This window comes from Coenobita brevimanus, chromosome 97 (assembly GCF_032717465.1).
Source record: "Coenobita brevimanus isolate Jiangsu-jjx chromosome 97, ASM3271746v2, whole genome shotgun sequence".
NCBI lineage: Eukaryota > Metazoa > Arthropoda > Malacostraca > Decapoda > Coenobitidae > Coenobita > Coenobita brevimanus.
In genome coordinates, this window is record NC_137050.1 from 11,058,959 (window position 1) to 11,080,394 (window position 21,436).

The 21,436-nt window shown below is 45.3% G+C and overlaps 1 protein-coding gene across 1 annotated transcript in view; it reads left to right on the forward strand.

Annotated features, from left to right (window-relative positions):
* Positions 1-10,435: 10,435 nt before the first annotated feature.
* Positions 10,436-21,436, forward strand: part of LOC145413821 (uncharacterized) — a 514,227-nt gene continuing 503,226 nt past the window's right edge. Inside the window, exons 1-4 of the mRNA XM_080283483.1 lie at positions 10,436-10,498; positions 12,725-15,106; positions 15,505-16,662; positions 20,828-20,867. Coding sequence (XP_080139609.1) covers positions 10,436-10,498; positions 12,725-15,106; positions 15,505-16,662; positions 20,828-20,867 — 3,643 coding nt within the window. The remainder of the gene's footprint in view (positions 10,499-12,724; positions 15,107-15,504; positions 16,663-20,827; positions 20,868-21,436) is intronic.

The window sequence follows — 21,436 nt, forward strand, 5'->3', positions numbered from 1 at the left end:
ATGATTGTCTCGTATCTTTTTAACGAGTCATGTGTCCTTTTGTTCCAGTATGTGTCTGTCTGCCTGTGTGCCTCGATATGCGTCTGTCTGCCTGTGTGCGTAACTGCCTTCACGTGTACGCAAGTCAGACGCTGTGCATGAATGGCAGGTGAATGGAGGTGCGGTCCATTTGTGCTGTGATTAGGGGGAACTGTGATTCATGTTTCCTGTCTGTCTTATTGCAGTGTCGTGCATACTTAAATGAATTATACCTATTGTCTGAAGCAGAGTTTAACCTTTTCGTTAATATTGAGTCGTCTTGAACTGAGTAAATTCGTCAGGTGGTAGCAAGAACAGAATACAAAAATCATCGTCGTAGAGAAGTGGCTAATGGAGACTATTTCTAATCGCATCAGTGCACAAGGCCCTTCCTGTAAGCTGAATATTGTATGAAGGTAGCAAGAATAAACCCAGCAAATACGTTATCATAGTGAAAGGACTGATTTTGCCCATCAACGATTATATACAGACGCCCTTGCCGTTGTCAGTCCATTATTTCTATACTCTATGAGATTGACCAGTCTAAACAACTCAACTTAGAATTCTCCTCCAGGCTGAATTTCATCATCATCATCATCATCATCATTGTATTTATTCCAGCCTTAGATCTTTCATAAGAGAAGACTCCTGAAACAAAGAGAAAGCACAGCATACCCTGAGACATAAGCCACACAGTGATTCACACATCACCCAAGCCTTCGACATCCTGCCTCCGTCTCACAAGCGGAGACCATCCGCACACAACGAATATTTGTTATAACCCACACAGAACAAAATGCCTTCCCCAAAAGCTGGTTAAAATAGTTTGACGGCAGCAAGAATTTTATAGATAGATAGATAGATGGATGGATATAGATAGATAGATAGATACTGTAAATAGATATAGATATGTACAGAGAGAGAGAGTCATGGTTCTGAAAGTTAACGAAGAATCTTTATAACCTGAATTTAGTAGTTTCCCGAAAAACAAAAACAACACGAAAAAATGGTGAGACGATAAGAAAAATGGCGAATGATGAAAAGTCATGGTACTGAAAGGGTGAATGCAAACCTCCCCCCCACCCCCCCCAGTACCCTGAGAGCGAGGGCTGAGTGGGAGGCTCTTCTCTAAATACAGGTCGGGTTGTGGGGAAGTGTTGCAAGGCTGATAGAGGGAGCCTTGTTGCCTTGTAAAAATCACGCCGCCCTCCCTCCTGCTTGCTGTGTGTGTGTGTGTGTGTGTGTGTGTGTGTGTGTGTGTGTGTGTGTGTGTGTATGGACTCTTTCGCGGTGGTGGTGGTGGGGCTGATGATGGTGATGATGATTGAGGGTAATGATTAGTTGTGGTGATGGTGATGGTGTTGGTTACTTTCTGTGATGATGATGATGATTACTGTAGTTGTGATGGTGGTGGTGGTGGTGGTGGTGGGGTTGATGATGATGATGATTACTGTAGTTGTGATGGTGGTGGTGGTGGTGGGGTTGATGATGATGATGATAATGTGTGAAGCTGTGCATACTGTATTTTTGACCTCTTTACCTCAGCTATTCATGATCTGATGCTGGGTGATTTTTTTATGTTCGTTATGTCAGACTCGCTTTCTCTGGTGATATGTGTTAGGAGTTTCACGTGTTTCAGTGGTTGGGCGAGATTTGTAAGGTTTGCTCTCTCTCTCTCTCTCTCTCTCTCTCTCTCTCTCTCTCTCTCTCTCTCTCTCTCACACACACACACACACACACACACACACACACACACACACACAAACAGAGGGAGAGAGGCGTTGACTTTTCTTGGAAGAGACTATTTGTTGGCTTTAAAAAATGTGTGGGTAGTTTCTAAGGTTCCAATAAGAGATGTTAGGCCAAAGGTTTCTGTGGGTGGTGTACTGGAGGGGGGTGGGTGAGTGGGTGGGTTTGTTTTTAGGTCTCGTGGTTGCATTGATTAATACTTAGTACGTTTGATGTTAGTGGGTGGCGAGTTTTTTGAGGTTCCAGTGGGTATGAGCTTTTTTTACTTATGTATTTATTTTTCTATTTTTTAAGAAAGCAAAAATTGGGAGGGTGGGAAGAGTTGTCCTTTCCAATATACGTACTGCAAAAGAGAGCCAATATCGATTCGTTCATTTCAAGGTGTCTGGCCATATTGCGTCTAAAATGCTGGAATTCTTTGACATAGGGGAGGCGGTGGCAGAATCGGTAGAGAGACGGCTTGCAGTCCTAATGGACACAGGTTCAAATCCCGGCTGGGACAGGGAATAGTTCAACGATTTGATATTCTTAAAAATTAGACTTTTCTGATCTACCAGATGACCCTCCGAGATGTCATAAAAGTACTCCCGGCAGTACCAGTACACCAGTCCTGTATGAGACGGCCCTAGCATGTATTCAATATGGATGGTGGGTGTTAGCGCCGAAGTGGTGACATGTGGAGCTGTAGAAGGACTACTGGGCCCCGAGGAGGAATACTGGGACTTGGGAATAGGCCCTGAAGCCTTTGCCCGGAGTCGGACGTGTAAAAAAAACAAAAAAATCTTGTGGAGGACAGTTCCAGAGTTGATCACGTGCATAACCTACCTGAGAGACTGAGAGTACCGTTAAACTCTTACATTACTGGGAAGTTAGACGTGTACTGAGTGCCTTCCGTGATGAGGGAGGAACAGAACAATGACCACTGGAATAGCGATACCGGTCGTAAAGGGAGAAAGAAATTCGACATTGTGGCGAAGAGAAAGAGGTTAAAGGGAGTCAGTAAGAAGCTGGGAGATGATTACTTGGGTATTTGATGAGTGGATGGGTAGGTGGGTCACACAGGGGTAGGTGGGTGGGTGGGTGTGCGGGTGTGTGGTGTGCGTCAAAGGGTTGGTGTGGTGGTGATCGGCAGCAGTGAGGTCCCTGTGGCGGCGGGGGTCATGTGAGCCTGGTTGTTGGTGAAGAGGTAAACCATCCCAGGCAGGCCTTACGTTTTATATCTAACCTTCCCACTACCCCTCCCTCTTTCTCTCTTGCTCTCCTTTCTAGGCTAATTACGCCTCTCTCCTCCCTCTCTCTCTCTCTCTGTCTCCATCTCTTTCTCCTTTCTTGTTTGCTTTCAGTCTTTGTAATCTTTTATGTATATCCCCTTCTTATTAACTCAGGTTTTCTGATTTTTTACTTATTAAATCGACTTTTTTCTCCCCCCCTCGCTATATTCCTCATTCTCATTCCCACTACCTCTACTCTTCCTTTTTTGTCTCCCTATCCACATCCACTTCTTCCATCTTGACCCTTGTCCTTCTTCGCTTCCCCTCTTTTAACGTCTCCCCTTCCCTCCTTCCTTCCACCCCTCCTTCTCAAACTAATTACCCGACATCCCCTCTTCTCGCCGTCTCTATTTATGGCTATTTCTCCTTTCTTCCTGTGCTTTCCATCAGTCTCACTTCTGCGCCTCCTTTTTGTCTGAAGCTCTTTTCCGTCTTCATTCTCCTACTTTTGACATCTCGCCTTTCGTCCCTCTAGCACTCCTTCCTCAGCTGATCGCATTCCCTTCCATTATTCTGTAATTTAACTTCTTTATATCCTTTCTTCCTTCCTTATTATGTTTGTTCTTCCTATCTTCTTTTCCTGACTTTCTACATCTTCTCTTCCTTGGTTCTAGCCGTCCTTCCTTGGTTAATTATTTCACCCCCCCAGCCGCTCTTTACCTACGTTCCTATTTTCTTTTCCTTCTTAACTTGTTTCTTCCTTATTTTCTTTACGTGTCGCATCTCTCCTTCCTTCCCTCAAGCTCCCATTCATCAATTAATGACACTAACCCCTCCCCCCCCGCCTCTCTCTCTCTCTCTCTCTCTCTCTCTCTCTCTCTCTCTCACACACACACACACACACACACACACACACACACACACACACACACACACATAAAGAAAATCTAGAGTTCCAAGTAAGGGGTGACTGAGGTAGAATCCTTCAAGTACCCCTGACACCACCCCAGACATTCCTGCGTCTTAATTACCACACGCCGTCTCCCGGAGGTGTCCAGGGAAGGGGGGGGGGGAGCCTTTGGTGGGGTGCCGCCGCAGTGAGAGGGTGGGGTGGGTAGGAGAGAGAGAGAGTAGGAGGGGGGATATAACTGGAGGGCAAGGAGGGGAGGGGTTGGAGGGTCGAGGGATGAGGGAGGGGGACACGTTACATGGGGTGAGGGTGGTGAGAGGAACAGTGTGCTTGGGTGCCTAGGTGCCTTGGTCGGTTTACTACCCTCTCGTTCGTGGAGCTCTTTGAATAAGGTTCGAGCCCAGCCAACTACCTCTGAATCTGTGGTGTGGACGCGCACAACCTAACGCTTACCCTATACTAATCAAATAGCCAAGATAACCAAGCTTACACCCACACACCATATTCTAGCATTACCGGTATATTGTGTTTTACCTTTTGGACCTATCAGTCCTACCCTCCTCCTTAACCCTCCTAGGGCATTAACTTGACACATTACAGTATGGAGAGAGAGAGAGAGAGAGAGAGAGAGAGAGAGAGAGACATATTATATGCAATATTCAGACAAACACACACACACACACACACACACACACACACACATATATATATATATATATATATATATATATATATATATATATATATATATATATATATGTGTGTGTGTGTGTGTGTGTGTGTGTGTGTGTGATAGGGAAAGTATTGTCATGTTGGTTGTATTGCTTCCTTTTATTTTTTTTTCGGACTTCATGGTTACCGTATAGACTTGGTACGGATTTGAGGTATTGTCGCGTTGAAGAGCAGACCAAGCAGTTATTCTTTATTTCTGTTCATTATCTATATATACTGCATTGAAAATCCCAACGGAACTGATAATCGTTCCGTAGATTGTTACATTTTCCATAAATCTTTTAGAAGTCAAGAAGTAAAAATTCATACACCAGAGTAACCCTTCTGTCATGCCAGAATTAGACGTACTGGTATAAGTGAAGGTTTGTGGCCTAAAGGGGGTTACTGGAGGTGTGGTAGTGATGCACATGGTAATCGTGGCTGCAGTTGGAATGGTCACCAGTCACCATTACTAAGATGTCATTATAAATATCATCACAGTTTTTATTCATACATCACAGTCAAATGCTCATTAATAGTTAGACACACGTATTACCTTAGCAGACTTTGCAAACTACAACAATAGGTCATTTGTAAAAAAAAAAAAGAAGAAACAGAAAAAAAAGACATAACTAGTATTTAGGTAAGTTTGCCTAAGAGAAATAATATTAAAAGTACCTGTACCTGAATGACGGTTTGTTTATCTCTCCTATGTTTTACCCTGGCAGTGTTTGCAGAAAAGTCAGTATCAACCGCAATTCAGCTTTTTGTGCAGCCAAAACTGTAGTAGTGAATACATTAGTTATATATCCTAAGACTAAAGCAAATACTGTATAGCAGAACCTGAATAACAACTGTTAGGTACCATGAGACAACGAAAACAGCCATCACGAAATCCTTGTGAAGACCATTGAAATAATGTGGCAGCAGTCAGAATAAGAATAGATCAACATGCTGCTCTAATATCGGTACCAACAGTAGCTACAACAACACACTTCACCATTGACGGTATTAAAACTACTACGGCGGCAGCAACACCTACACAAGCATCATTTACACCAGTCATAACATTATCATCTTCGTCAAATACAGCAGGTTCAGTAATTACGTTTATACAGCAGCGTACAAGAGTGCCAACAATTACAAGAGTCACTACAAACAAGTACAACAGCCAGGACGCGAGAGCTACAAAATGCCCCTCTTCTCGACGGTCACATACTTGACTGATAAGCTCTGACCTGGGAGGGTCAGGCCACGGGGAGGAGGAGATGGAGAAAAGGAATGAGGAGGGAAAGAGGAATGATAATAGGAAGGAAGGAAGGGAGGGAGGAGAGAAGTGGTTGGGAGGGAAAGAGGGATGGGAATGAGGAGGGATGAGGGAAACGAGAAATGGGAATGGGGATGAGGGAGGGAAGAGATGACGGGGTATGTGAGTGGGAAGGCACAAAGAAAGATGGGACAGGGAGAAAGAAAAGGGAATGAGTCTTAGGAGAAGAGGAGGGATGGGACTATGAGGAAGGATGGAGGAAAAGTGGAATGGGAAAACAGGGATGAAAGGGAGAAAGTGTCAGAGGATGAAGAAGGTGAATGGAAATAAATAGCGATGAATACAGACAGAGGAATAGAGAAAAAACCGAAGAGAGTTCGAGCAAAGACTGAGACAACTTTAGGAAGAGAGAGCTGAATGGAGTAGGGGAGGTGGGAGAGAATATGGTTGGAGAGGAGAAGGCATGAACGTGGAAACATTGGTGGGAGACAGACAGACAGACAGAGAAGACGAGTGATAGTGTTACAGTGTCCTAGAGCTATTTAGTTACACAAGGTTAGCCCTTGAGAATTGATTCAAATATAATTATGAAGAGGAGGAAATCAACACCAAATGAGGGTCGTGAAGGAAGGACGTAAGAGAAGCAAAAATAAAAAAAAAGGGGGGTGAGATAGTCCCAAGATAAGGGAGTGGGTAGTGAGTGGAAAAAGAGTCGTGATGAGCTGGATAAGATCGTCCCGTGGTATATAGCATGAATAAGATAAAAATGACGTCATGTGATGGAGTTATTATTGTTATTGTTATTATTAGTATTAGTATTAGGATTATTGGTAGTAGTAGCGGTAGTAGTTTTTGTGTTGGTTGTTGTTGTGACTCTAGGTTCATCTGAAATTTGAACCCGGTGAAGTTCAGGCATAAATTGACCCTTTCCTCCAGTCGACCATCCTTCTCTAGAAGGACAAGGAAATTATTTGAGGTACGTTTGTATAACCAGGTAGTTGAGCAGAGCGGTTAAATGGGTGCCACCACATGAAGGCGTCAGTGAGCAAATACACAGACCTTCCACATCACATGCATGATTCAAATAAGCACTCATGACGGGTCCGGCTATCACACTACACCTCGGCTCCTTACTGACTCGCTCTCACTCACTCACTCACTCCTCTGGGCCGGAACTAGAGGAGGGGGGTGGGGGTGCGGGACAGGCGTGAAGCAAAGAGTGCTGGGGGGATGGGGGAGGGGGTCTGAGGAGGAGCCAAGGTTACCCCCCGTCCCCCTGTCCTCTCTCCCGTCAGTGTGAGTTGTAGGGTGAGTGGTGATAAGGGTGAGGAGGGACGAGGACCTGGGTGGGTTAGGGTGGGTCAGGGTGGATGATGCAGGAACTAGAATTCAGTTGCAAAGAAATGACAGAGATGGGGAAAACAATGGACATTTGGAAGGTCGCCTGCTTGCTGTTAGGATGAACCTTGGGCAGTAGTTGTGCGGGGGAGGGCATGGATCAGGATGGGTTGGAGTGAATGATGAAGTAGCTACGACAAATACACACTTACAGACAGATGGAAAGGTAAGCAGACGAGAGATCACTTTGGGTGGTGATGGGTCGGGGTGGGGTTAGGGCAATGTTGGAGGAAAAGACAGAATGGATTAGGTGTAGGTCGGAGTAGGTGATACAGGAAGAGATACAGGATACAAGGAAATTACAGGCAAGGGAAAATACAGATAGGCCGAAGTTTATATTGATAGAGGAACTGGAATGCAGATACAAAGAAATTAGTCATGTTAACGCTACAGACTGGATATCACATTTAGATGGTGAAATTGTGAGTATGAGAGAGGCAGCGGTAGGTCAGGGTGAAAGGTACGAAAACTAGATAGCAGACTCTAAGAAATTTATAGGCATGGAAAGATTTATAGACGAGAGATTACTGTGGGTGGTGGTGGTAGGAGGGGGACAAGGATGGAGGGTGGGGCAAGGATGGAGCAGGGTTGTCAGGATGAAGGATAGAGGAACCAGGATTTGAATGTAATAATTTGAGTCATGAAAAGATTGATGTAGGGAATTTGTAAGATTAAAATATTGTGTCAGAGGGTGAGACAAGGTTGATTAGAGTGAGTTAGGATGAATGATATAGGAGCCATAATTCAGATAGGCTACAGTTTAATACAAGTCTTCAAAAGATTGATAGAAGAGAGATCAGATGGATGTTTGTATGTGGAAATTGAATCTAAGTGAAGTAAGGATGCAATAGGGTATGGTTAACTAGAATATAAGTGCAAAACAATTCCAGAGATGAAAAGATTGATAGATATATGGGAGCTTGTTGTTCGAAAGATGAAACTGGGTCAGGAGGTGGAGGCGGCGTAAGACAAGGGTGAATCAAGGGTAAGTCAGGGTGAATGGTACAGGAACCAGAATACAAACAAAGAAATTACAGATAGATGCCTTACTGTCAGGCCAAGGTTGGTACTGAATAGACCTTGAAAGGGTGAAGGGTGATGAGGTTGAAGGACGGGGATCTGTGGGTGAGGGGCAGCCAAAGGTGGATCATAGAAGTAAGGGTGAATTATTCAGTCACAAGGAAATTAGTCTATAGGCGAGAGATGACGTGGCTGTATGTTTGATGAAATTGTGGGTCAGGTAGAGACAATGATGGCTTAGAATTAGAGAAAAAGAACTAAAATTCAAATACAGAAAAATAAGATGAAACGATTGATAGGTTGTCGGAACTTGATAGGCTGTCTGCAAGATGACATTGAGTTGGGGGTCAAGGACGGACCAGGGTGGATCTGGGTGAATTAAGAAGGAACTAAAACACAAGAAATTACAGGTATATCAGGAGGTTGTTTGGCCAGGTTATGCATAGTTTAGAGCTTGATAGAGTGAGGAATGATCAAAGAAATAAGACTCCATTCTTATCAACCGCGGCTCACTGTAGCACCTCTTCTTTACCAGTTAATTTTTTCATATGTCTTATCGATAATCTTGCATATGTAAGTTATATGGTCTGTGTTGATATTAAAAAGATATAAATAAGGCACAAGAAAACAGCAAGGTGTAGTAGCCGACGGAATATAAAGCTCTGCAAATGAGATGCAAGAAAACCTCCTATACCGACCCGTAGACAGTCCAGGTGTTAATTTCTGTGTAGGGGTTTTCCTGGCAGAATATAATCGCCCGATTGCAGAAAGAATAAGAAAAATAAAAGATGTTAATTTGCCGAATGTTCAGCAGTTAACCATAGCTTGGTATAATTATGCACTGTGGAGTCACTTTTTTTATATATAGTTAAGCCCTATAGAATGAAATTATATTATTGTTCTCGCCAGATGATTATGGTTATTTATTGTAGGGGAGACTTCTTGTAGTGTAAAGGTCAAGTATACACGAAGATTAGTCAAAGAGGGGTCATGAGAGGTCAGGGGGGTAACCGGGTGAAGGGGGGTCAGAAGAGGGGTTAGGGAGGTCAGAGAGGAGTGAGAGGGTGAATGGGTCAGGGAAGTGGTTAGTGAGGGCGAGGGGAAGTCAGGGAGAGATGAGGGGAGGGGGTGTCAGGGGAAGGGTCGAGAATAGAGGACAAAAGGAAATCTGAGAGAAGTGATGAGAGTGGCTGAGGAGTAGTTAGGGAGAAGTGATGAGTAAACCAGAAGGTGGAGTTGGAAGGTGGAGTTAGGTATGGGTGAGGGAGAGGTGGAGCAGAAGGGGGGGTAGTGATGGATGGGTGGGGATTGAACCAGTAAGGGAGAGAGGGGATGAGGGAGGGAGGGTCAGGGTGTGAAGGACAGAGCAGTGCGCCCGACTGGAAATGAGGGACCTCCTGCGCCGGAATGTGGGATATATTTAGTTGTTCCGGGTGTGGGCATGGGTGTGGGGGTGACAAGATGACAGGAGTGAATGTGGGAGTTATGGGTGAGGGCATAGCGAGATGAAAGGTGTGGGTGTGGATGTGGGTGTTGTGATGGACGAGGATGTGATGTAATGATGCAGGGTGTGGATGTGGGTGTGGAGTAATAATGGATGTGGGTGTGGCGTAATGGACTGTGATTGTGGGTGTAGGTCTGTGCGTGTGGTTATTTTGTAATAAATGAGATTGAGAAAAGGCGTGTGGGGGTGACAGTTTGGTTATTGCAATTAGCTTTTTTTTTTTTTTTTTTTTTTTTTTTTTTTTTTTTAGCCCAGTGATGTAATGAAAGTGGGTGTGGAAGTGAGTGTGGTAGTAAGTGTGGTTGTGGTGGCAGTATGGTGATGGATATGGCCGTGATGTGATGAGAGTGTGGGTGTTGGTATAAATGAGAGTGTGGGTATATGTATGCAGGTTGTAGTTAGGATGTGGAGGTTGTGGGTAGGCGTGGGTGTGTATAAGTGAGCATGTGGGTATCTGATAGGTGTGTGTTGTGAATATAAGTGTTGTGAGTGTGGATATACAGTAGGTGTGGATGTGGGTATCTCAGAACTGTGTTAAGTGGATGTGAGCGTTGTGGGTGTGGGTATGTGGGTACTTAGAGTTGTTTTTTTGTGGGTGTAGTTGTTGTTGGTACCGGTATGAGTATTATGTGGATTTAAGTGTGGCTATGGGTGTGGATCTTAGTGTAGATGTGGATGTATGTGTGAATGTTGTGGTTATTAGTATGGATGTGAGTGTTGAGGGGTGCTAGTATGGGTGCGGGTGTTGTGGGTGTGGGTGTTGTGGGTGTGGGTGTAGGGCGGTGGGTGAGGGCAGGAACCAGACCTCGAGTAGTCAAGGGGTGGGTTATGTGTGTAAACAAGGCTTTCCTTCACCACCCTCACCCCCCTCTCCCTCACCCCCACCCCCACACCCTTCTCTTTGCTGCCTCACCTCTCATTCACCCACAACCCTCCTACTCTCTCATTCTGCAGGCCTTCTCCTCCACCTTTCATTTCCCTCTGACTCCTCTCCCCCTCTTTACTCCCTCATCCCTGTCTTTGCTTCCTGACTCCCATGCTCCTACTCCGTTCCCTCACCCGCCTCTTCCTACTTCCTTCTCAACTTTCTTACTCCTCTTTTCTTTCACACTTCTCACTTTCTCATATATTGTCTTTAGTTTGTCACAATGCTCACCTCTTCTTCACATTAATTATATCTTTACATCCTTGCGTCATTTTCGTTATTTTTCCCTGTGCAATCCGGTGACATCCTTTACTGGTTTGTTTTTGCTGCCCCATACGATTGTGCTCGGCTTTTGGGAGGTCTTTTGTAATAGAGGTAAATGAATTCTATATGTAACTCTTCAGCTCGAAAGGCCTCTCCAAAATCGATTAAAACTGTATGGAGATAGGGCGATTTTGATGACAAGTCGCCACTGGATTGAAGGCGTTAATCCTCCCTTCTGGTACCGTGTAGTTTTCTCCCTTTCCCCCCCCCCCCCCGACTTCTTTTTTGATCTCCCTTACTTTACGTCAATAGCTCCTTCACTGCGATTATACAGTACATACTTTTTTTTTTTCTTTACTATCCTTAAATCATTTCATTCAGCTCAAACATATTTGCACCGGCCAAAGGACCCAAGATATATTGCCATTATCATTTTTCGATAATGTATGAGCTTTTGATGTCTGATATTCTCAAAACTTTGTTCGATTTTACGTTTTAAATGCAACTATATTACTTTTATGACTGGTAGCGATAATTATATATATATATATATATATATATATATATATATATATATATATATATATATATATATATATATATATATATATATATATATATATATATGTATATATATATATATATATGAGAATTAATTGGGAGTACATTTTCCTCTGACATCTTCATGTATACCTTGGAATACGAGAGGCTTCACCATTGCTAAATATTATCATGTGACGGTGGCGAGAATTACAGTGAACAGTCAACTTTTCTAGCATCCTGAAAGAGGTCAGGTTTCGCAAAAGAAAATATTGGTAAAAAATATTAATAACCCCATCAGGACATGAATGTAGAGGAATGTTGTGCAAGAACGTGTTAAGTTCGTGTTGCGTTGGCTAAACTAAGTTGAAGCTGTGTTGTTCTTATTACGATACTAGGTTAAGTTAGTTCAGTTTGATGGGTATTATTAAAAGCAGTAACCAACCGTATCAGTTAACGCCAGACTCTTTGCGACTCCCCCTCAATTGAATAAAATCGTTTGGAGTTAAGCCAATTAAAGAGAAATTGAGGCGGCCCTGAGAGGGTTAATGGAAACAGTACAGGTCAGCCTTAGTGTCCTATGACTGAGTCTCTGCTGAATAAAATCGTATGGTGTTGACCCAGATAAGTACTAATTTAGATCACGGAAGGTTAAAAAAGAAAAAAAAAGAAAAGTTGGATTGACTCACCCTCTCATCCAGTTATAACCACCATCATCTCTTCTTTCTTCCTTTCCTAACTTCTACTTTCTTTCATCATATATTCACTTCTTATACATCCTTTTCCCTCCCTCTTCCATCCCACCATCCACCTCTCTCCTTCTCCTTCCTTCCCATGCCTCTTCCTGTCATCCACCTTTCCTTAGTCTGTCCCATCTACTTCGTCCTCCCCCCCCCCCTCCTTCCTACTCGTACAATCCACTTTCTTCTCCTTTCCGCCCTCTTCTACGTGTCACCTGCCGGAAACTTTCCTATTAATATTATGTCCTGGATTGTGGGACTGAAGTATGAGACGTTTGTTTTGCACTAGATTTTCGGAGATGCTGCTTATCATGCATCCTTGTCTCATTTAGGTGTGATGTACGAGTAGGTGTTGCAAGAAGGAGATTGTGGAAATGTGTGAGAAATGTACACGAGGCAAGGTGGTGTTGTGGACGCATGAGAGGTGTTCGTGAAAAAGTTGCTAATTAGATTTATCCATTTTCCAGGAGGAGATCAGCGCCGTCTTCAGTGACTACGAGGCGAGGGGCGGCAGAGAGGAGAGCCCCCGCCCACGTACGCCCATCCGCCCACCCCCTCCAGAGGGGCAGGCATCGCCACCCAAGATCAGAAAAGTGTATGTTGGTGAGCGTGAGGGAGAACCGCCCCCAGCCCGCCGCCTCAGCTGTGCCCCACCTGTCCCCCCTCGCCGCCGCGGCCCCTCCCTCAGGCGGCCCCGCCGTGTGTCAGCACCTGCCCGCACGCCACTCAGCAATGGTGACCTGCCACCTCCCTGCCCACCCCGCCCTGACCCTCGCCTGCAGGAGTGGTCACACACCTTGCTGAGAGATTTCCGCTGTCTAGTGGAGGAGGAACTACGCACCCTCCACCACCACACCTCATCACACCCACACACTGGCCGCACAGGCGAGGTTGCAGGTCAGCACCCAAGAGGCAGTGAACAGCAGCGGCAAGAGCAGGAGCCGCAGCAGAAGGAGCTGGGAGTGTGGAGTGAACAAGATGATGCCACCCTCCTGCATATAAGGGGTGCCAGTGGCACTACGGACACTGAGCGCGATATGGGTGCCACACAGAGCTCAGAGCGAGGTGGTGGTGGTGAAGGGGACCGGGCGGGAGGGTACAAGACATACACCCTGCCCCGCTCCGGGCACCGCAGCATCAGCCTCAGCGGGGCAGGTGCTCCCTCGTACCGTGCCTCCGCTACACATCCTGATGATTCTGATGTCAGCTGCCGTCTGTTGCGAATCAATCCTCGCCTATCCCGCTCTCATTCCCTGGATGAGGCCACTGCCCTCAATCCCTGGGCCCACCACCACTTCTCACTCATTGACAACAGCCATACCAGGCTCCCTCCCACACCTGCTGACTCCAGCACATGTGCCAGCAGAATGTCTTATAATGGCAGCAGTCATTTCGTTCAGCACCAGGATATAGGACCACCGAGGGAGGGGATGTCTGCACCACACACCCCAATTGGGAATCGATTTAACAAGGTGAGAAAGACTGGAGTGACAGAGGTATACAATCAGCAGTGGCGCCTGTCTGTGACACCTCCTCAGGCACAACGACAGCTGGTAAACAGTAACGGCAAGGTAACCAACGGATGGGGAGCACACCCTGCCACAAGTGACACCCCGCCCACTCCGCCGCCCCCGTATGTGCCTCCAGCATCACCCACACTGAGTGGGTCTTCAGCTTTCACACCGGCGGACGTGCAGGAAGGCGTGAGTGGGACATGGGCTTGGGCCGACCAGGAGGACGCGTGCAGCTTAACGGACCGCCCCTGTGACCCCGAAGTGTGCCCACACTGCCGTGACAAGATGAACTCCGCACCTTGTGATATCCAGCCTGAAGTGGCTCAGGAGGCGTTACCAGGCTGGGACCCACGTAGCGACGTGGAAGGAGGAGCAGCACAACATGCGCAGGATATGGAGGTGTGTGTCACCCCCCCTGAGGACGTGGCAACAGAGCTTCGTGATCAGGTGGGAGTGGATGGCAAGGACAAACTGGCTCCAGGGCGTCGCAGTGAGGGCATGTTGGTAGGGGTGGCCGCTCCCCTCAGCCCCATAGATGGCCGCCGCCACACCCTGCCAGCTCCTGGAATGACCCTTCTTAGCCCACCCCAGCTTACCTTCAGCACATCATCTTGGGAAACACTGCCACCAGCTGATGAACTGGAGGTGGAGCTGGAGGAAAAGCCAATTGGAAGCGTAATGGAACATCACAGCCCACCGTCACCTGTCTCATCAAGGTCCATTAATTCATCCCTGTCCTCCATCTCTCATCTGGACGTTCACCCAGACCATTCAGAGTGTGACTCCTGGCCGTCCTCGCCTGCCCACCCTGTCTCCCACTTCACCACTGATCGCTTTCCCGGCCATGTCCCTCGCCATCACTCACACCACGTTTTTCCTGGACACATCCAGAAAGAGCCTGGGAGTCAGCTTGCATCCATGCCGGAGCCCATCACGGGGGTGCTGCAGTTGACTCCAGTAGGCAGTGGTGGCGACCCGGGGGATATTATATTCTCCGTGACCATACCGAATTTCCCTGACCCCTCCAAGCAGAGGAACGGAGTGAACAGTGATTCTTACGACTCCAGTAAGATGTCATATCGAAAATCACTGAAAGTGGAAGAGCCGGAGAATAGTGAGGAAAATGATCTCTACCCTCGACTGGCCAAGCTAAGCCTAGCCAATTCTGTTAACGTACCCAGGACTTGTGAAGGCGGGGCCCATTCTGGAGGCGGTCTAAGGAAAGCCGAGGGAATGGAAGGGCAGAAAGAGACGCCAAGGCCGCTACCCCGCCACCGCAGCCTCTCACTGGACGAGACTACCTCTGCCACGAATCACAAGTTGGCCACACAGTCGGTGAGTGTCACTCTGTTATGTTACGATAGATGCCAGGAAGTTTGTTCTGTACAAAAGCTATTGCTAATTATTAAATTTAGTTGCACAGCTTTATGTATGATAACTACACAAGCCTGACAAAACATAATCTAACCGTGCAAGTCACATACATTTTTTAACCCTGTGCCAAGGTTTGGACAGAAGTATGTGGCTTTCAGTGCTAGGTTAAGGCTTGTTAGGTTTTGTTTGTGTGATATCCGTGGATATGATTGCACAACTACGTAGTTTATTAAGTTGTTGACCTGATGAGAAACGGGCAGCAGAATTCCATTGCCCAGAATTCCTGACTATTCTGTACTTTTTATTTTCTCATATTTTCAAAATATAATCTTTACGGATGTTCTTTACTTTCATTACAGACACGTGCTAGCGCTGCACTGGATGATTTTATGCAGGCAGTAGAGTCTCGTATCCGGCCAGGCCTCTTCAATGAGTTGCCTTCCCCTGTCTCGTTGTCCTCCACTCCAGCCTCAACCCCACTCTCCTGTACAGCCACTGACATCTCATCACCCACCGTGGTTCTGGATGCATTTACGCAGACCTCGCCTTCACACACACCCACACACACAGCCTCACGTGCGTCATCAGACACGTGGGTGAGTGAATGTGGATGCGATGACCTAGCCTCACTGGAGCCATGTCCTTCCTCCCTTGCCCTCAGTGCCACAGAGGATGATTATGGCGAGGATGATGATGATGATGATGACTGGTCAGCATGTGTGTCAGTGTCCTCATCTTCTCCACCACCCACCCCAGCCTCAATGGCGCGTGATGATGACTCCTCGCTCTCCCTCTCAGAATCACTGGACACCTTAGATCTGAATGGTGAGAGTGGGATTGGCACAGTATCAACACGACCCTCCACCAGCCCACGTCCTCCTGCTGCTCTCGACCTGTCAGGCTCCAACCTCTCCTCGGAGGACACAGGCCTCGAGAACAGTTTTGAGCGACAAATCAGGAGGTACATCCCACATGGGAGGGGCTCACGCGAGTCTGATCACTACCGACGGAGACGCCGCTCACGTCACAGCGAACAATGGGTACGACGTGAAGACCAAACCACTCAGACCGACCCCGACCCACCCTTCCCACGCCACCTCTCTCAAGACAGTAGCCAGGATAGTCTGCGTGAATCCAGTGAAATGATGGGTGCCATGTGTGCTGTACGACCATTTCATCACACTCATAGCGAGCCACAGCTGCACACCCCTCTCACACCCGGCCCAGGTCAGCTTAGGGGTGTGTGCAGCGAGGCAATTCTTCCGCCCTTACCGATGCCATATACGCCCCGAACTCCACTTGCTCCCTCGGCTCCGATCTTGCCCACCTTGACGGAGGATAAACCACCCATCGCTCCAGGCAAACCCTCTCGTCCCCGCCACCTTGCACTGGGCTCACCACACCACCAGTCCTCCCCTAGCAAGGCGTGCTCGGCTCCCACCCTTGAGAGTCGGCAGCAGCTGCACTCCTTCACGCCCGCCACCACGCCTTCTGAGGACTCGTCAGGAGAAGCACCGGTAGGTTCATTCCTTTGAGCAACAGGGCTTTGGAGGTTTCGTAATACGTCTGCCATGGCGATTTACTCTGCACATTACACCTCAGTATCGCCGTGTATGCTGTTGATACAAGGTATATCGATATTAAAGCGATATAACTAACCTACAAGAGTTTGTTAAGGTGTAATACCCAAAGTAAATCGCAAAGGAATAGATGCGACGAAACTTCCAGCATCACTCAGAGTGTGCCCCATAATTGTACTGTAATGTCTGTTAGTTATGCATATTCCATTAATCTTAGCGCACCTCAGGGTATGGTCACACAGTTCCGTCAGTTGTCTTAGAATCGCGATATTGCAAAATCTTATTCACTTCTCCGTTTATTTTGGCGCAGTTCAGCTAAAGTCAGAACAACATTGTTAGATTAGGTGTATCGTAAACTGCTCGTAAAGTGACCTTTGACACACACACACACACACACACACACACACATGATAAGTAATATTAGTACAGTTTTCAGAGTCGTTTAACTGTGTACATGAAAGGCTTGTGTGATACTTGCATGTAAAGGTTAACTGAGGAAGGATAAAAATATAATAATGAAAAAGAAATCCAGTAATGCACATCATGAAACTGAGGAAAAATGAAGCTTGTAGTTAACCAGGTGCGTGAACTTATCTTACGAAAATCAGATAGAGCTAAAGGCAGCTGTTTCACCTCTGCAGTTTCAGTACCCAGTAGAACATACCGTAGTGGATAAGTAATGTATGAGACGGTATAAATAATTGGTTCATTTGGCAATGTTCCCGTAAATAATGTAGTTAATCCCTTCACTCCGATGACATTTTCTCTTCTTACTGCTACTAAATTTTATTTAACTTAGCACCATATCAGGGGATGGCCATAAGGTAAGCTTTTTATTTCCTCTCCAGTTCGAAAAATCTCTGCTGAGCAGGATAAAAGCGTGTCGAGCTAGCAAGAATGAACTGGATAACAGGGGTACGTCATCGGAGTGAAGGGGTCATGTGGTGAAGTAATGAGGCAAATATTATTGAACTTCGAAGTGATGTCTAGCTGTGATGGGGTTCACTGTTTCTACCCGTGCGAAGTCTTTCTAAAGACAGCGAATATATATATATATATACTCGCTGCCTCTAGAAAGACTTCGCACGGTTATATATATATATATATATATATATATATATATATATATATATATATATATATATATATATATATATATATATATGTAACTGAGAGGGCTAATACCAAAAATATAGAACAAAACAGATGTACACTTAATAAATATTGCAGAAATTACATAAGGATACGAAGCACATCGTTGAAAAATATTACTTCACGTTTATTCACACCACCCCCTTATAAAATATAGTATCCCCTTCAGTGTAATGGTATATATATTAATTCCACTGAGGGAGAACAATAAGGTAGTGAAAGAGTTAACAGAGGCGTTTCTACCATGTCTCTGCAAATGGTTCCTTCATATTCAGCAGAACCGTCTGCATGTCTCAAGAATAAACTGAAAAAAATGTCATCAAAGTAAAGAGATAAACGCAAATGAGAAGTTGCAGTTTTCATATGAAGATTCTTTACGAATTTACATATCCCGAAGATTAGCTTAGTCTATCCGGGAGCACGCGTTCTCTGTGGCAGGAGAGAACACCATGTTTAGGGTAAACTTAAATCCTGTGTGGTACTAAAGTGATGATGTAGTAGCATACATGATAATGGTTCTTCTTAGAATTGTTAGCTTCTTTGATGATATCGACAGGAGAAAGAAAAGAGAGAGGAGAGTGATATGTAATTGGAATGATTCTAGAGGCTGTTTTAGCAGTAAAAGATGAACTGAAAAGGATAGGTAGATATATAGGTAGGAAAATAGATGAATGGATACACAGTTAGATGAAGAAACAGACAGACAGACATGTTTGTGCGTGGGAGAGTGTGTATGAATGAGGGAGGATATGCGTATAAGAAAGAACATGAGCATATAGTAAGGAAAGTGAGTGAAAGTGGTGGATTACTAGTTATAAACAAGAAAGAATATAGGAGGAAAAAAATTATGACGTACTTCGTTATCATGAACAAGGCCAGGAGAGAGAGAGAGAGAGAGAGAGAGAGAGCCAGCTGGTGGTCTGAAGTGCCAGCTATGTGGTGAAGTGGTTGGAGGGGCTGAGGCTGTACATCGCCTTGCGCAATTCACAGGAGAGAGAGAGAGAGAGAGAGAGAGAGAGAGAGAGTGACTTTAGAAGTAGGAAAACAGGAAGAAGAAGTAAGAAAAAATACAAACGAGATGAGAGGAGAGTGAGCGGAGAGAAGAAGGAAGAGGAAGTGGAAGGGGGTAAAAGGAAGAGGAAGAGGATAGAGTAAAAGGAAGAGGTAAGAGGAGGAGGGAGATAGTAGGAGGAGAGAGAGGGGGAGTAAAGAGGAGGTGGAGCGTAGGATGGGGGAACGACGATGATGGGGGGAGGGGGTATTCGGAGGAGGAGGAGGAGGAGGGGAGGTATGAGGAGGAGGGGGAGGGGGAGGTGGGGTATAATGTGTAAGTGGTTAGAAATTAGGACGGATGGAGGTGTAAACAGAATAATGGAGGAAAGGAAAGAAGGGACGGGGACTGGAGTGAGAGGAAAATAAGTTGGTTAATGGTAGGCGCACAGGTCATTCCCCCACCGCCGAGTGTTGTCAATTATATGGTGCGACAGGGGAAAGAGTGTGTGTGTGTGTGTGTGTGTGTGTGTGTGTGTGTGTGTGTGTGTCAGTTTTGTCTCCGTTAACCCTTTCGTCGTCAGGATAGCTCTGGCAGTGCATTTCATCTAACGCCAGACGATTTTATGCACCTGATAGTGCCGTGTAGAATCCTGAGAGTGTTAAGGGGAAGAAACAACGATGAGAAGTGGATATGAGTGTGAGGACAAAGTTAACCTGGAGCAAAATTCACGTGTTATTCGTTCTTCATCTGTTGTTCTGAGCTGTATATTGTGAGAAGAGATATGCAAGACATTGACCTCCTCAGCATCTCTCTCTCTCTCTCTCTCTCTCTCTCTCTCTCTCTCTATTCCTGCTGCTACTGAGATATTTTATACAGAGTGAGAGAGTCGCCTAGTAACGAAGGGGCTAATTATGGCAGTTGGTAGATCTTCGAGTTAATTTCTCATAATGTAAATAAAAGCATCCGGAGATAGCAAGAATGAAAAAAATATGTAGATAATCGGACTGAAAGGGTTAAAAAAAAATAATGGTTATAATACAGAACTAGGAACAGGAAAGTTAGGTGGAGATTTGTAACTAATAGAACAAATGAAAGAAGATAAGAGAAGGAAGGGCGGTGATGTAAGGGAGACGGGCGTTGAGGGATGAATGAGACGTAAGAGGGTCTGCCCGGTCTGCTTGAGAAGGTCTGCCCGGTCTGCCTGAGTGATGCAGTGGAAAGGGGGAAAAAATGCTTGTGGGAAGGAGAGGGAGCGAGAGAGAGAGTTTTAGTAAATTTAGGGAGAGCAAACTTAGATGATGGATGGAATAGAGAAGGGAACGAGAAGCAAACAGAAATGGGTGTGTGTAAACCGTAGACTTAAATATATCTTGGGAGAGGGGTCGGTAACAACATGCAAAGTTTTATCCCATCCAGACGTTGACCCCAAGAGGTTTGGGTAGACAGACGGACGGACAGACAGACAGATAGATAGTTATGTAGGAGTAGTAATAAAATACCACAAAGCCTGTCCCCTCATCGCAAGATACATCCGATATATATACAGTAGATAGATAGAGTTAATGAAGTAAGTAGCAATTATGATAGTTAATCAAGCTGACCGCAAGATAAAAACGGTATATACCGTAGATAGATAGACAGGTAGATAGATAGATAGAATGGAATAAACAGTGCTATAAAATCATCACAAATCAAGCCTCTTCCAACAGACGTTATCCAAAGGATACAATATCTAAATCTATACAGATAGATAGATTAGGTACATTGCTAGATAGATATAAACAAGTGATATTGTACTAATAAATCCTTCTCCGCAACAGATAAATATAAATTGTAATATAGTAACTAATAATTCCACCTCCCCAACAGACGCTGGCCGTAGGTTAGATAGGTGTATAGATGGATATAATAAAATAAGTGGTTGTCTAATAATTAATTCATTTTCCTCGCCAACAGACGCTGACCACAAGAGCACAGTCCTCCAAGGAACTAGCAGGTCAGTTGATTAGTGTTGTTTGTGCACACTTTCTTTGTCTCCACATCTTTATGTCACATTTTTCTCTCTTTATGTTGCCTTAATTTCGTTCCTTTTTATCTTTCACACTCTCTCTTCAGATGTCAATTCTTTTGTTGTATTTTTACCTGCGAAGATTTTTTTAATGGCTACGTGCGGCTTACGAGTTTGTGAAGGTATTACTCTTACAGATTCATTTTCATGCACGTTTTTATATACCTGGAATAGAGAGAGAGAGGGAGAGAATTGTGTGTGTGTGTGTGTGTTTAAAAACGTATTGTTTGTACTGTATTCATAATTAAATGATCTCCAGTTACATTTGATACACAACGATCGCTGCTTGGTTTTCGTGTGGCTCATCATATACCCGTGGCCAACAGTATCATATCCCTGTGTTCTTGTGCTTTTTTAAAATTAATCTCACCTCAGTTGCCTCATTTTCACTGCTCCAATTACATCACATCGCCTCTCCTTTCCCCATCCTCTCCTGCTCGGCTCGCCTTTCAGGTTTTTTCTTGTTCCTGAAGTAATTGATTGCACGTGATATATAT